This window comes from Dermacentor albipictus, chromosome 8 (assembly GCF_038994185.2).
Source record: "Dermacentor albipictus isolate Rhodes 1998 colony chromosome 8, USDA_Dalb.pri_finalv2, whole genome shotgun sequence".
NCBI lineage: Eukaryota > Metazoa > Arthropoda > Arachnida > Ixodida > Ixodidae > Dermacentor > Dermacentor albipictus.
In genome coordinates, this window is record NC_091828.1 from 123,726,425 (window position 1) to 123,740,094 (window position 13,670).

Sequence of the window (13,670 nt, forward strand, 5' to 3'; positions counted from 1 at the left end):
CACGACCCCGAGTCCATTCCGATCTTCGGCAGCGACGTGCGGTGACGGCGGACCCAGCAGCCCGGCGCCTCCCCAGCTCGGACGTCCTGCTCGGCACTCCGCAGGTAAACCTACGCCACGTGTTCAGCAGCTCTCAGAACTTTCCGCCGGTCTGTATTTTTGTAATCGTGTTTAATCTTTCATTTATTTACTCATCGCGTGTTTATTCTTATATGTCCTGTTAGTTTAGTCGTTGCCGCATTTATTGTCACTTGTATTTTTCATTTGTGTCGCGTATGTTTTGCTTATTCGCGAGTCTTAGGAGCTCCCACGTGGTTGGGCTTAGTGTCGCGCGAGTGGCGTCAGGGCGTGCTTTGTGTGACCCGCACGCCTTCCGCGAGCTAGGACCCACTACTTGTAGTTGTACGTCCTTTTTCTTTCATGATGTCTCGCGCATGATTTCATTTTATTAAATTGAGTGTGTGTGTGTTACGCGACGTCGCCTCCCGTCTCATGCCTCTGGTTCACGGTCGATCAGGCGTGGACCTTATCGCCGGTCAGCAGTCGAACCCTCACTAAACGCACGCGGGGTGGGTTTGTTGTCGCCCCATCCCCTCCGGTTCGGAGAGTGCGAATTACCCCACCACCAATCTTTGACAACTAGCATATGAATAAGCTATGTGCTTCAGCATTCCCTTTCTGCCCTGTAAAGCCATTATATCCGAGATGGATCGCATAAAAAGAATGTGATGGCTATTTTAAGGACAAGATTTCCGTAATACGTGTGAGTGCGTCGTCGAGAACGGAAAGGAATACAACCGAAAAAAAAATCAGTTATCATACTCATTCTCGGAAAAAAAATATAACGGGCTAACGCCGCAGTACGACCTCGCATAGTCACGCCGCACAATGTTTATAAATCTATAAACGTTGATGCCGCATGCTCGGGCCATGCGCTATATAGAACAAAGATATCTATAATCCAGCACTTACCACTGCTTAGGATGCTCGCGCAGTTCGTAAACGGTCGCTTTGCTGGACAAGTATAGTTCACACTGTAAGGCAGGTGATTATTACTAACCAAAACTATTCATGGGTGGAAACCTCGTCCACCGAACCAAGTAGTTACGCAATGTAATCTGCAGCGGACAGTTTGAACGCTTCTTAAGGTATCGCAGCACAGCTCATATAGCAGAATGGTACCCACGTTGCTACGATTGTCGCGTATGTTTCATAGCTCCTAAACCGCAGCTTAGAACTGGAGGATAATATTACAATAAGCCCACATTTGTGAATGGAGCTTTCAGAAATACACTGTTGATCGCTGGTCATCATTAATTCGGAACGAACTGTTTACATGCCAAAGCTATTGTGCAACTTTTTTTTTTTCATTCTGCACGCAGGTTTTACGGAAAACGGCCAAAGGACTGAATTCTCGGGCAGCACAGCGTTTTGCAGAACAAGGGCCTGGTGAACCATGTCTAAATTCTCGCAAGCTGCCGTTACCAAACCTGCACCTGACATGATGAGCACCGATAGGAATGCGCTGAACATCATATGCACTAAGAAGGGTGGGGCGAGTTGCAGCTTAATGAAGCACCGTCGGGATTTGAACAAGGTCCTTGTAAGTGCTGACCTTGAGCTTCGGGAAGATCGGCGAGGAAAGAGCAGCCGTGATGTCCTAATAGCTTGTGTCCAGGAAAACTCTCGCCAGTATGTTGCACTTGGCTCTGAACAAGCCTCACGCAAAGCGGAGGCACTGGATCTTGTTGAACATCTACTAGCCGAGCACCACTGCATCACAGCGATAGAACTCATGTTCGTATCGACGGTTCGTCGTTCGATGCTCTCAGCAATAATGCTCAATCGCTCTTTGAAAAGCATTGCTATCTGCGGATCAATACTATCAACTTGGGACGACACTTTCTTGTTCGATGTGCTCAATCCTGCCCCGCTGCTTGAAAATATCGCCTTAGATGTGCACGAGCTCAAAAAAGAAAGGGGAGTTGGGGTGCCTCTGCCTGGAAGGTCACTTTTCTCAGCCATGGGTAATATGACAGCTCTCGACATCGCAGGCCTTCGAATGGCCAAAATTCATGCGCGTTGGTTCATACGAGAGCTCATTGAAAACAACAGCATCACTGAACTCACCGTTGGACAATGCGTCTTCGGCTACCGCGATGAAGCCTCCAACGCAGCCTTCGCCAGATACCTTGCCAAAGAAGACTCCACGCTCCGCAAATTGACTCTCAGATCACCACACGTTTCCGACAGCGATTCACCTCTGATTGAAACACTGCTGGCGGAAATCATCGATGCCATTTGCGAGATGAATACCTTGGAAGAAATGAATGCAGACATGGTCGTGGACGACGCATTATTGTAAGTATAGCTTATAGTGTATTACTAGCCGGCGTAACCAATAGGGCATCTCGCAGCACTTATTAGGGGAAGTAAGCTGTTTTAATCTGCAATGCCGAACATGTCATATAGGCATATTTGGCACTAGGTATGACACATCAAATTTGATTGAGGGGATGCCACTTAACACAAAACATATAGCGCTGTATTTCATACGCTGGAGCGAGCTTTTGAATTCAGAAGAGCTCCGGAAACAAATTATTATTACCACATAAATATTATTTATTTAATATAACAAATATTTTCCTGAAAGAAATCGCTCTTCACGGCGTGAAATAATTGTACTCGTTCTTATGTTTTTCTTTGATTTGAAACTATGGTTGGGAATTACATCTTCATGAACGAGTTAAATGTAACGGTGAGTTAAGTTCCTCTCTTGAAACTTGTAGTGGCAATTGGTAAATTTACTATTAGTGTCGTTTATTCAACCTCTTGTTTTATTCGTAACTCGAGACGTGAGCAGTGCATGTTGATTAAAGTTTGACTTGCTCATAAAGGATAAAAAAGCGCTACTGAAGTGACTTAGTAAGATTGCCGGTCGTTTTTAAATGATTGCCAATAATTTTGAAAATGACGAGCCCTAACGAAAAAAGGACAAACAAACTTCGTTCTGGTTGAATTTTGCCCCGGAAAGTCAGCCCCTCATTTCAATGTCATGCCATGGTTACTAATATGTTGATTCATTTTTCATTTGCGCCGTCTCGTTGACGGGATGCTTGTCGAAAACTTGTAGATTTTACGACATCGAATGTGGTCTTTATTTCTGGAAATATAAATTCTCTTCTACTCGTTAAAAAAAAACATCGATTTCTGTTTCTAACGTAAGCATATATTGAAGCTCTAAATATTGTACTTGTCGCGTTTTTACTTGAGCTATAATTTTCTAACAAATAATTTTTTGTACATGTCTTTCCAGCATCTTTACGGTCACCCTCTTCACCGAAGTGATCAAACGGAATGCCACACTACGCCGACTGAGGCTACCTTCGTCGATGTACGCATGCCTTGCTTCATCCTGGGATCCAGACATGGAGTTTCCGGATCCCCAAGCGGCGACGGGCATGAAGTCCTTGTGTGCAGCCCTGCAAGAATCGAACGCGTCACTCAGCCAGCTCTCCATCGATTTGCAGCCCTTTGGAGAAGCAGAGTGCCACGCCTTCTTCGACGCAGTCGCGGACAACGACGCAATCAAGTCCGTGTTCGTCAACTCCTTGCCCTGCATAGACGGTCTGGACCGAGTCTCCACAAATATTCGGGAGCGGGGACTTGCTGATCGTGTTGTCGTCGAAAGCCTTTGCAGTCGCCACAACACCAGGCAGCTACAGCAATGTCCGCAGATCTACAATGCAACTATCAGTGTGAGCAGCACAGTGCCCAACGCCCCGTCCTCGTTTATCAGAGCTTTACGTGTTGTCAGCGGTTGCGAGCACGTAACATCACTGTGGGTTGATTGCTATCGCTTCAAACGCCATGAATTTTCCGCCCTGGCAGCATACATAAGGGGCTCCTCCACGCTTAATGAGATAGACATAAACCTTAATCACGCTTGGGACCATCGGACAAACCAGGAAATTCGGGATGTGGAGCGAGAACTGGTGTCGGCCCTTGCCTCTAACCTCAAGCTAGTCAGAGTCTACGTCAAAGGTCTGGTGCTTTCCTACGACGACTTGACCGTGCTCGCCCATGGCGCTAGCAAGAGTCTCAGCCTCATCGAGTTCACCGGGACTCCTACCTACATCGTCAACACGATGCATCATGAAGCCCGTGGAGAGGTGCGCAGCGGTTCTGTGCACAAGGCCGAAGCGTTCACGGAAGCTTCCAACCGCAAGGACAGCGCGCTGCTGGACATTCAGGTATGGCTCTGTTATAAACTGCTCTTTGCTTGGGGCTATTACAAGGAAAGCGGTGGCCTACTAAAGGCAGCGTGCGCCTATAGGACTTTACAAATTGAATGTTTAGGAGTACCACAAGGCGGCACTCGGCTTTCCATCAACATGCTGCGTCATAAACGCCACCGTTCTACATGATTGCACATACGCGCAGAAACTAACTCTACTATTCTGTTGAGAAATCTCGGAGTGCTTTGAAATTAGAACACTAAATAATGTCATAAAGGGCTTTCATCAAACATCATCCACGTCTTAGATGACTAAAAAAATTGCCAGAGTTTTCTGTAGGATACATTGTGGAACTTAATAGAGTTTATTTTAGCACTGATTAATAGGATAGTAAACTCCGCTTGGTCGCGAACACATCGATTGTTGTACCTCCACGTTTCCTGTCCTGCACATTTTAAACCTATGAAATCTATTGTTTCCCTCATGTAATATATCCCGCGTATATTAAGCTCTTGTTTCAGGGATTTCATCAATTCAATCTGCTTGTGCCCTTATGTTCACGTTAAGACGTTTCTCGAGCTGTGTGTGTCCAGCATGACCAAAGTAGAGGAAACATTACTGTTCGAAACTGAGTTTGGCACAGCGATGATTTAATTTTGCCGTCAGGCCACCCCGTAATGGCCAGTTTTCCCACTGCCTGAGCGCGAAGTATATTAACGCATCTACGCAGCCACTTATATAGTGGAATTTGAACCAGTGCCACTTAAGCATTGTGCATTTCCGAGTCGAACGCGCTAAATACTGAGCAATCGCGCAGCATCAATGCGGGTAATAAGAGCAAGGCTTTACGCTCCACACTGACCCTGAGAGCAGTGAAAAAAAGGTTGTGGGTTCGGTTCCCACCTGCGGCAAGTTGTTCTTTCATCCACTTTAATTTCCATTAATTTATCGTTTCTTTATTTCATTTATTGAGCACAAGTAATTTCCCCTATGTGGTCCTTGGTGTCAGTGTTTGTTGGCTTCTTATGATATATATATATATATATATATATATATATATATATATATATATATATATATATATATATATAATATCGGAAGAGAGTCTGACCCCTTATATCCAAACACATGGACTGAGAAGTAACTTTCCTTGCAGACACATGGTGCATGAAAGAATTTTCTGCAAATTCGCTAAGGCCTCAAATTGTGTAGATGTCAAATGAGGTTGAGTCTGCTTAATCTTTTATTACGTGTTCAAACTGTCGTGTCGGCAGCCACTGAGCCTCGTTGTCCATTGCATTTGCAACGAGGTGTATGTTGCTCACTACGGCCCTCACCTTGTGACAGCGAGCAACGTGAATCATGTCGGAAAGTGCGCCAACCCCACTCATGGCAAAGAAAGAACCAGCAAACAACTTTCTATATTGCGCTCCCTAACTGCAAGTTTCGAAATATACTATCTTTCAGGGCTGAATAAAGTAGGTAATTTGCAGGTGCAAGTTGGAATCAGCTCGCTTAATACAGCGGCATAGCCGTATTTGGAGATCGCTGGAAGAGGCATTCATGCTGAAGTGGGCATAAAAGGAGCTCATGATGATGTTGATCTCGATTATCTTTCTGCACCTACAATGGTGTTAGCCTGACATGTTTCATTGCTCTGTGTGGAATCTTTCGGTTTCAGTGGATGGTGCTTTTCGTTAAAATGCTAATATTCCGTTGTGTAGACTTCACATCGGCAATCTATGATATTATGTCTGCCACGATATGCACGGCCACCTTCAATTTCTTTATCAATTTGTATATGCACTTCACTTCCGTTTTCGCGTACGCTGTGAAATACTTGGAACATTTTACTTTTGCACGCTTACGAATACATTGTTTTTTTACTTTACCAACCATGGCTAATCTCTCTACGTGTAGGAAGCGACCAGAAGGAATGCATCCGCCGTCTTGGACGCTGCGCAGTTCGTCCTAGGCACACAAGATGGCGTTGAAGGCATACGGGCCATCGAGCTGATGCATGGCCACCCACGTGTCCTCGATATGGTGAGGGAAGAGGCTGACGTCACAAAGGCCGACGCGAAGACGATGATCAGCAGCGCCCTGCTTCGCGCCCAGAGCCGCAGCCTTGACGACTTCATGACAATGGTTGGCGTTGTCAAGTATGCGGTTGAGTGCCATAGGGATAATGTTGTCGGGCGCCAGCTCGCCGACATTAACTACGAGTGCTGGCTCCACATTCGAAGATTCCTAAAGATAGCGGACGTGCTGCCCAAATGAGGAAGTCAAGGTCAGTGGTGACAATGTAACACAATTTGTCTTTTGTATGGGATTGGGGCTTGAAAGACCTGCTCTTTTGATACAGTAGGAAGCAAGTAAACATGATTGCCTATAACTAAAATTAACAAAACTTTATCATAGACTTCTGAAATGCCATTCAGCAGTGAGACGAATTTTGCAGTTTTACGTGCCAAAAGCACGCTTTGTTAATGAGGCACGCCGTAGTGACGGATTCCAGATTAATTTTGTCCACCAGTGGATATGTATCGTGCCCCCCGTGCAAGGGACACGGGTGTCCTTGCATTTCGACTCCATCGAAATGCGGACGCCGCGGCGGATATTGTTTCCTTAGACATCGTGGGCAGTAACCTTAGAATTCTTAAGTTTGTTATATTGCTCTTACGGGTGCCATTAGCAACTTCTTTGTTGTGAAAACCACTTTCTGATTATGAGGCACGCCGTAGTGGGGGACTCCGGAAATTTCGACCACCTGGGGTTCTTTAACGTGCACCTAAATCTAAGTACACGGGTGTTGTTGCATTTCGCCCCCATCGAAATGCGGCCGCCGTGTCCGGGATTCGATCCCGCGACCTCATGCTCAGCAGCCTAACACCATAGCCCCTGAGCAACCAAAGCGGGTTTTGAGTTATATTACGCAAATACTGTCACGGCTCAAAGAGATAAAAGTGTAAGATATAAAGTCAACTTAGATTGAAAGGTTAAAACTTCCGTGATAAAAAAGTCAGCTTGATCCGAAAAGCGAAGCATCGATGGCGATAGTAAATTAGTGAAGAGCTACACGAAGTAGGGAGAGTAGTTTTGTCGGCCATATAAACTTGGAAACATATGCATATGAACTAAATTAGGAAGCATGTTGTCACACGCGCACGGGGAATCACGAATCACGACACAGAGCAGCGGGCGACTCAGTGGGAATAGCTCGCATGGAACAGCGCTGCTAAAAACGCCCTTCGCCTACTTGGAGATCGACGTGGTGATTACCTGAAGAGCCTGAATGACGCCCCCTCAACTCTACTGACAAGAAGCCATCACTGCGCCTGCGCACCGCCGGTCCTGCAGCTATAAAAGCAAGGTGGTGGAACCCTGTCGGCACAGAGCAGCGGGCGACTCAGTGGGAATAGCTCGCATGGAACAGCGCTGCTAAAAACGCCCTTCGCCTACTTGCAGATCGACGTGGTGATTACCTGAAGAGCCTGAATGACTCCCCCTCAACTCTACTGACAAGAAGCCATCACTGCGCCTGCGCACCGCCGGTCCTGCAGCTATAAAAGCAAGGTGGTGGAACCCTGTCGGCACAGAGCAGCGGGCGACTCAGTGGGAATAGCTCGCATGGAACAGCGCTGCTAAAAACGCCCTTCGCCTACTTGCAGGTGCGTGACTTAGACGCTTTATTTTCATTACCTACTCTAAGTCGCTCGCTGCTCTGGCTCTATGATGGGAGAAAAAGCACCTACCACCATCAATGAATTGGCGAAAATTGTTCAGGACATGTCACTGAAGCTTGACAAAATTGATGCAATCAGGACTGACCTTGACGACATCAAGGAAGCGACTCAGTATATTAGTAATTCCTTTGATGATTTTAAGACCAAGCTAGAAAGTGCCTGCGCGGATCTCAAGACTCTGAAAGACGACAATGAGCAGCTTAAAAAAGAAAACTTGCACCTTAAGCAGGAACTTGCCACAACAAAGAAGGACATAATCGATTTGAAGGAATACAGCAGAGCAATGAATTTGGAAATTAAGGGTCTTCCTTTTACTGTTGATGAGAACCTTGAAAATACCGTGCAGGTACTTGGAACTAAACTTGGCACGGAAGTCTCCGCATCTGACATTGATGTAGTTCATCGCGTATCAACTAAAGATAAAACAAAATCCAACATTGTTGTCCGATTTACATCTCGCAAAGTCAGAGACAACTTTCTCCAACTCGCAAAAAGGAAGAAACTTTCTACATTAAACTTGCAATTCAAAGATGACAATCCTATTTACATAAATGAACATTTATGTCCGGAACTGAAGATCTTGCTCGGCAAGACCACTCAGAAAAGGAAAGAAAAACAGCGGAAATTTTCCTGGGTTTCCAATGGAAAAATTCTTGTCCGGAAAACTGAAACCTCGTCAGTCATTCACATCACTTGTGAGGAAGACTTGAATTTAATTGCATGATTTTGTGGCCTCGGCAGTAAGTAAGCCATTTCCAGAAATGTGTAATGTGTCGCATCTGAACGCGGCTTTTTCAGCTGCGCATAATCTGAAGATACTACACTGCAATATTAGAAGCTTAACTAAAAATATTGACTCTTTGCTGGTTTTATTAAAATCCCATTCCTTTGAGTATGATATAATCGCGTTGTCAGAAACGTGGTTGAAACCTGATGAATTCTTTAATATTCCGAATTTTAATTCAGTTTATCTCTCGCGACCAACAAAGACGCGTGGCGGAGGAGTTGCTCTGTATGTACACAAGAATATTCCTTTCAGGCATTGTCCCAAACTGACATGTCAGGTTCCCGAGGCATATGATTTCTTATTCCTTGAACTGAGTTCCAAGTTAACTGTAGGTGTTTTATACCGTTCCCCAAGTTCGCACATTAGTCTTTTTCTGGATGCCTTTGAACCTGCTCTAGAACATCTCGCTTCTATGAATAATCCTGCAATAATATGTGGAGATATTAATATCGACACTCTTAATGACAATGCAGCACCATACGTGAACCTGATTGAGTCTTACGGGTTCCTTAATCAAATAACACAACCAACTCGAGTCACCCCCTCCACAGCGACGCTCATAGACCATATCCTATGCAATTTCGAAACCTCACTGTCTTTCTCTGGCGTTATTGATGCTGATATTTCTGACCATTTTCCAGTGTTTCTTCTAGCATCGTGTTCTCTTCTCAAAAAAGAAATTAAGAAACGCGTGAAAACAACTATTGATCACAGCCTGTTAAGTTATCGTATACGCACTGTAGTGATCAATGTTGAGAACAGTGAGAATATTAACAAAGAATTCGAACACCTTATTAATGTTATCTCATCTTGCTTTACAGAAACAATTGTTAACGAAAAATCTTATTATTCTGACCCAATATGTCCTTGGGTAACGACTGAGGTCTTTGCTGCTATACAAACTAAAGATAAATGGTATATAAAGCACAAGCAGTTCAAAGATAATGAATACTATCGTATACAATATAAAATACATGGAAATAAAGCTCTGGCCTTACTTAGAAAATCCAAAAAGCACTATCATACAACTCTTATAGAAAGCAACCAACATGCCCCGCGTAAAATGTGGAAAATAATAAACTCGGTCATTACACTTCGAGAGAAGGATCATATATTGCCAGAAATTATCCCACCTACTAGAACCACAGAAAGCCTTGCGGAAGACTTCAATCAATACTTTTGTAATGTAGGTCCAACTCTTGCGAAGCAACTAAGTATGCACGAAGCCCCCGAGCTCCCAGCTCCTGTACTTAATTCATTTGTTTTTGATGACATTACTCAGGATGAAATCATTTCTACCGTTAAAACAATGACTGGAGGAAGAACACCAGGTAAAGATAAGATACCCTTACTCGTCATTAAACAGCACATCGAGGAACTGAGTGGGCATTTAGAAAAATTATTTAATGCATCCTTCTACATGACCACATATCCAGACGCATTTAAAATAGCGCAAGTCACACCAATATACAAGTCCGGTAGTAAGGATGACATCCAGAACTACCGACCAGTATCAATACTTAGTGCCCTTAACACAGTATTTGAGAAGTTATTGATGAAACGTTTTACCCATTTTCTAGATAAGTTTAACGTACTAGTAGATAACCAGCACGGTTTTAGGAAAAACAGATCTACTTCCACGGCTGTACTATGTTTAAGTGAATTTATCAACAAAGGATTAAATAAGAAAGAGTATGTAGTTGACATTTTTGTTGATATTAAAAAGGCGTTTGACACTGTGAACCATGATATACTACTATCAAAACTACATCGGTATGGATTCAGAGGTCAAGCGAAGCAGTTTCTCGAAAGCTATCTTTCTGGTCGCAAGCAATGTGTTAAAATCGACAAATCCGTATCAAGTGTTCATTCCATCCTTTGTGGCGTGCCTCAGGGCTCGGTATTGGGACCATTACTCTTTTCCTTGTACATAAATGATCTGCCAGATGCTTTGAATTATGCCCAAACTATTATGTATGCTGATGACACAGCCCTTCTCTTCTCTAGTCATGACCCTAATATGCTCGAAAGGCACGCTAATAGTGATCTTTCTCAGATGTGCCAGTGGTTTTTACAAAATAAATTAACAATACACACCTCAAAGACTAAATACATTGTGTTCTCTAGTCCATATAAAAATTCATATAGCTTAAATGAGTTACGAATAGGCGCAAACCCCCTCGAACGAGTCGATCAACAGGTATATCTTGGTATAACCCTAGATTCAGCTTTCAATTTTAATCCTCACATAATTCGAGTAAGCAGTAAATTGAGACGGGCTTGCTTTATCCTAATAAAAGCTAGAAAGTTCTTCCCGCTTCGCACATTAAAAGTTTTGTATTATTGCCTTTTTCAAAACAATATGACCTACTGCGTGGAGTCCTGGGGACTTACGTATAACACGTACTTAAATCAAATAGTAATTTTACAAAAAAGAGCACTTCGAATAATAACACATAGTAAACACACAGATAGATCCGCTCCGCTATTTCGTCACTTAGACATTACACCTTTCTTTGCTATGCGGGATTTCAAACTAGCTTGTGTGGTTATACATATACTAAACCATAACATCCCACTATCATCATCTGTTTTTGTATATCCCTCCCGTCCAACTAGAAATTTTTTCAGTTGTCGATTTAACCTTCCAGCTGTTAATAATGTGTATGGTAAAAGAACAATCGCCTATGCCACTGCTAAAATTTGGAACCAGCTGCCCGCTAACTTAAAAGTAGGTCAATTCTCAATCGCCGATATCAAAAAATTTTTCCGAAGCCAGCAATATTCGACTCCTCTATAAGTCTGTGTTTTCTCTTTGATGCATTCTTCCTTTTATTTTTTATTATTTTTTACTTTTTTGTTTTTTATGTTCTCCTCCGAACTATTGTATAATTTCTTGAGCATTTCGCCGGCCTTTGTGTATAACTGTCGTATAACTGCTGTTACGTGAATCGTGTGTAAAATACTGAGTTGTCTCGCTATAATTTTTTTTTCGCACTTCCTGCATGGGCCCAAGTCTAGCCGAGAAGGCTAAGGGCCCAGATGATTCACATGTATTTTTGATTAGCCGTTTGAATAAACTGTTTTTCTGATTCTGATTCTGAACACAAGGCAACATGAACCCCGGAGCCTTGCGCGTGAGCCTCCCTCCTTCCCCCCCTTTGCGTGTGCTAGATTGAGCCGCGATGGGGGACTCACCGTCGCACACTTTCACTCGCACATAGAGCATACAACTCGCTGCGACGATTTTATCGTCCTTGGAGTTGATACGGAACCTAACATTGACAGCAGAAATGCGCTTCGTGTGTCCATATAATTTCTATCGCAATAATAAACATTTCATTCGTAAGTGGAACCGTGCTTGTAAGATAGAAAGTGTTGAAAGTGTAAAATTGACGTGGTGCCAACTATTTTGTACTATGGCATCTCTCCTGAGGTGTCAGGACTGGTTTATTTACTGAAAGCTGCAAAGTGTGTAGTTATGTGAGTGTTAAGTACACTCGTCCCCTTCGGTGCGCGCGATTCAAACCGACGAGGAGCGCCGGGATATTCTGCGGGAATTGGTTGCGCAAGAAAGTGATAGAGAAAATAGTGTTAGATTTCCAGACAAACAATCTATCGATTTAACTCTGCAACATATGTTGTAGAGGAGTTTCTTTAAGCTATCATAACCTCATACTTTGCGTGTGTTTGCATGCGCGAATGCTCTAACTTCCCACACACCTGTAGTGCGAGAGTCCGACGACTATTGGGTATTTACTAATTTGGGTGACTATCGTTTCCTCGTTGTGTTCTTAATGCTTCCAATTTTATCAATATGTGCTTCATCCTGCAGTCTTCGGCAGCAGATCTTGACAACCTCAGGGGAGAGGAAAACAAGGTGGCTCCTGCTGGCGTCGAAGAAAAGCTCTAAATAGGGGCTATTTGTGTCAACTACTAGGATGAGGTTGTGCACCTCTTGACTCTTCCCGTTCGCCACACCGCCGAACCATAAAGCTGTTACGAAGCCATTGAACACAGTAACGCCGATGTGAAAGTGTTCCAACTTCTTTTTAATTTGTCTTGAAGTGTTATGTTCAAGCAGCGTCCTGTCATGTTGCTCTTATTGCATACCGTGGCATGAACGGCGTTGGGAGATCAGTTGACACGTGCTAATTTGAAACAGTAAGCGTTGTGGCGTTCTTTCTTATTGACCCATATTTCGGTTCTGAAAGAAGAAAGTTTAGATATATATCTCTCTCCTTTTACTATGTGTTGTTGCTTGAATGTGCATTGTGTACTTTGAAGAGAGTCAGTTCAGGCACCAATGCCCATGGTTTTATTGAAGTAAAAAGGAACACGCAATAAATCGACTGTTTGGCATTCTGCGTGTTTATTACCATGTGATCGTGTGTCGATAACTTTCTTACTTTTTATCTGTCTCTCCATAAGTGTCAACTGCCAGGCATTCATTGCTGTGCTGCATGTTGTAATCGTCATGCCTGCCGAAAGTAAGCAATAATACACGTGTGTTTCCGCAGTGTAGTTCGAGCCAGCATTTAGAGCTGGTATCGGTTCCCTACACACGTCGAATGCGAGAGATGGGAGACAACGAACTTGAATGTAATACCAACGCAAGCGTCATGAGTGTTTTGTTGAAAATAAAGAAGTCAGTGTAACGCGTTTTTTTTTCCCCCAATAAAAAGTTTTCTTGTTGCTCAGAACTAGTTTGATTTGCAGTGCCATGCTGACTGCAGCGACCAGCATACTAGAAAGTTTGGTGAGCGCAATGCCGACGCAACATAAGCAGGGCATTCCGCATGGTGGCGGAAAGATGATCAGTGTCCAATCAAAGTATCTGGTGCATGTTAATCGAAGCTCAATCACGGCAGCGTAGACGTAAGATGGGCGAGAGTGACG

At 43.7% G+C, this 13,670-nt stretch overlaps 1 protein-coding gene across 3 annotated transcripts; it reads left to right on the top strand.

Annotated features, from left to right (window-relative positions):
* Window positions 1-6: 6 nt before the first annotated feature.
* On the top strand, window positions 7-13,435 carry LOC139049155 (uncharacterized). Of its 3 annotated transcripts, XR_011508139.1 has the most exons (6): window positions 7-104; window positions 1,383-2,361; window positions 3,317-4,253; window positions 6,159-6,528; window positions 7,504-7,909; window positions 12,607-13,435. XR_011508139.1 is itself a non-coding variant. In XM_070524399.1 (5 exons), exons 2-4 carry the CDS (start codon window positions 1,457-1,459, stop codon window positions 6,516-6,518), a joined length of 2,202 nt encoding a protein of 733 aa, XP_070380500.1. In that variant the 5' UTR covers window positions 7-104; window positions 1,383-1,456; the 3' UTR covers window positions 6,519-6,528; window positions 12,607-13,435. The 3 variants fall into 3 exon arrangements, 2 of the variants coding, with proteins under 2 accessions (XP_070380500.1, XP_070380498.1); XM_070524399.1 differs by lacking the exon at window positions 7,504-7,909; XM_070524397.1 differs by lacking the exon at window positions 12,607-13,435 and having other exon boundaries at window positions 7,504-8,331.
* Window positions 13,436-13,670: the final 235 nt, after the last annotated feature.

Bases quoted from the DNA above. Each gene is read 5' to 3' on its own strand.
- LOC139049155 (XM_070524399.1), top strand. From the start codon at position 1,457: ATGTCTAAATTCTCGCAAGCTGCCGTTACCAAACCTGCACCTGACATG. The intron at 2,362-3,316 runs GTAAGTATAGCT...ATGTCTTTCCAG, and splicing joins GTCGTGGACGACGCATTATT to CATCTTTACGGTCACCCTCT. The intron at 4,254-6,158 runs GTATGGCTCTGT...CTCTACGTGTAG, and splicing joins GCGCGCTGCTGGACATTCAG to GAAGCGACCAGAAGGAATGC.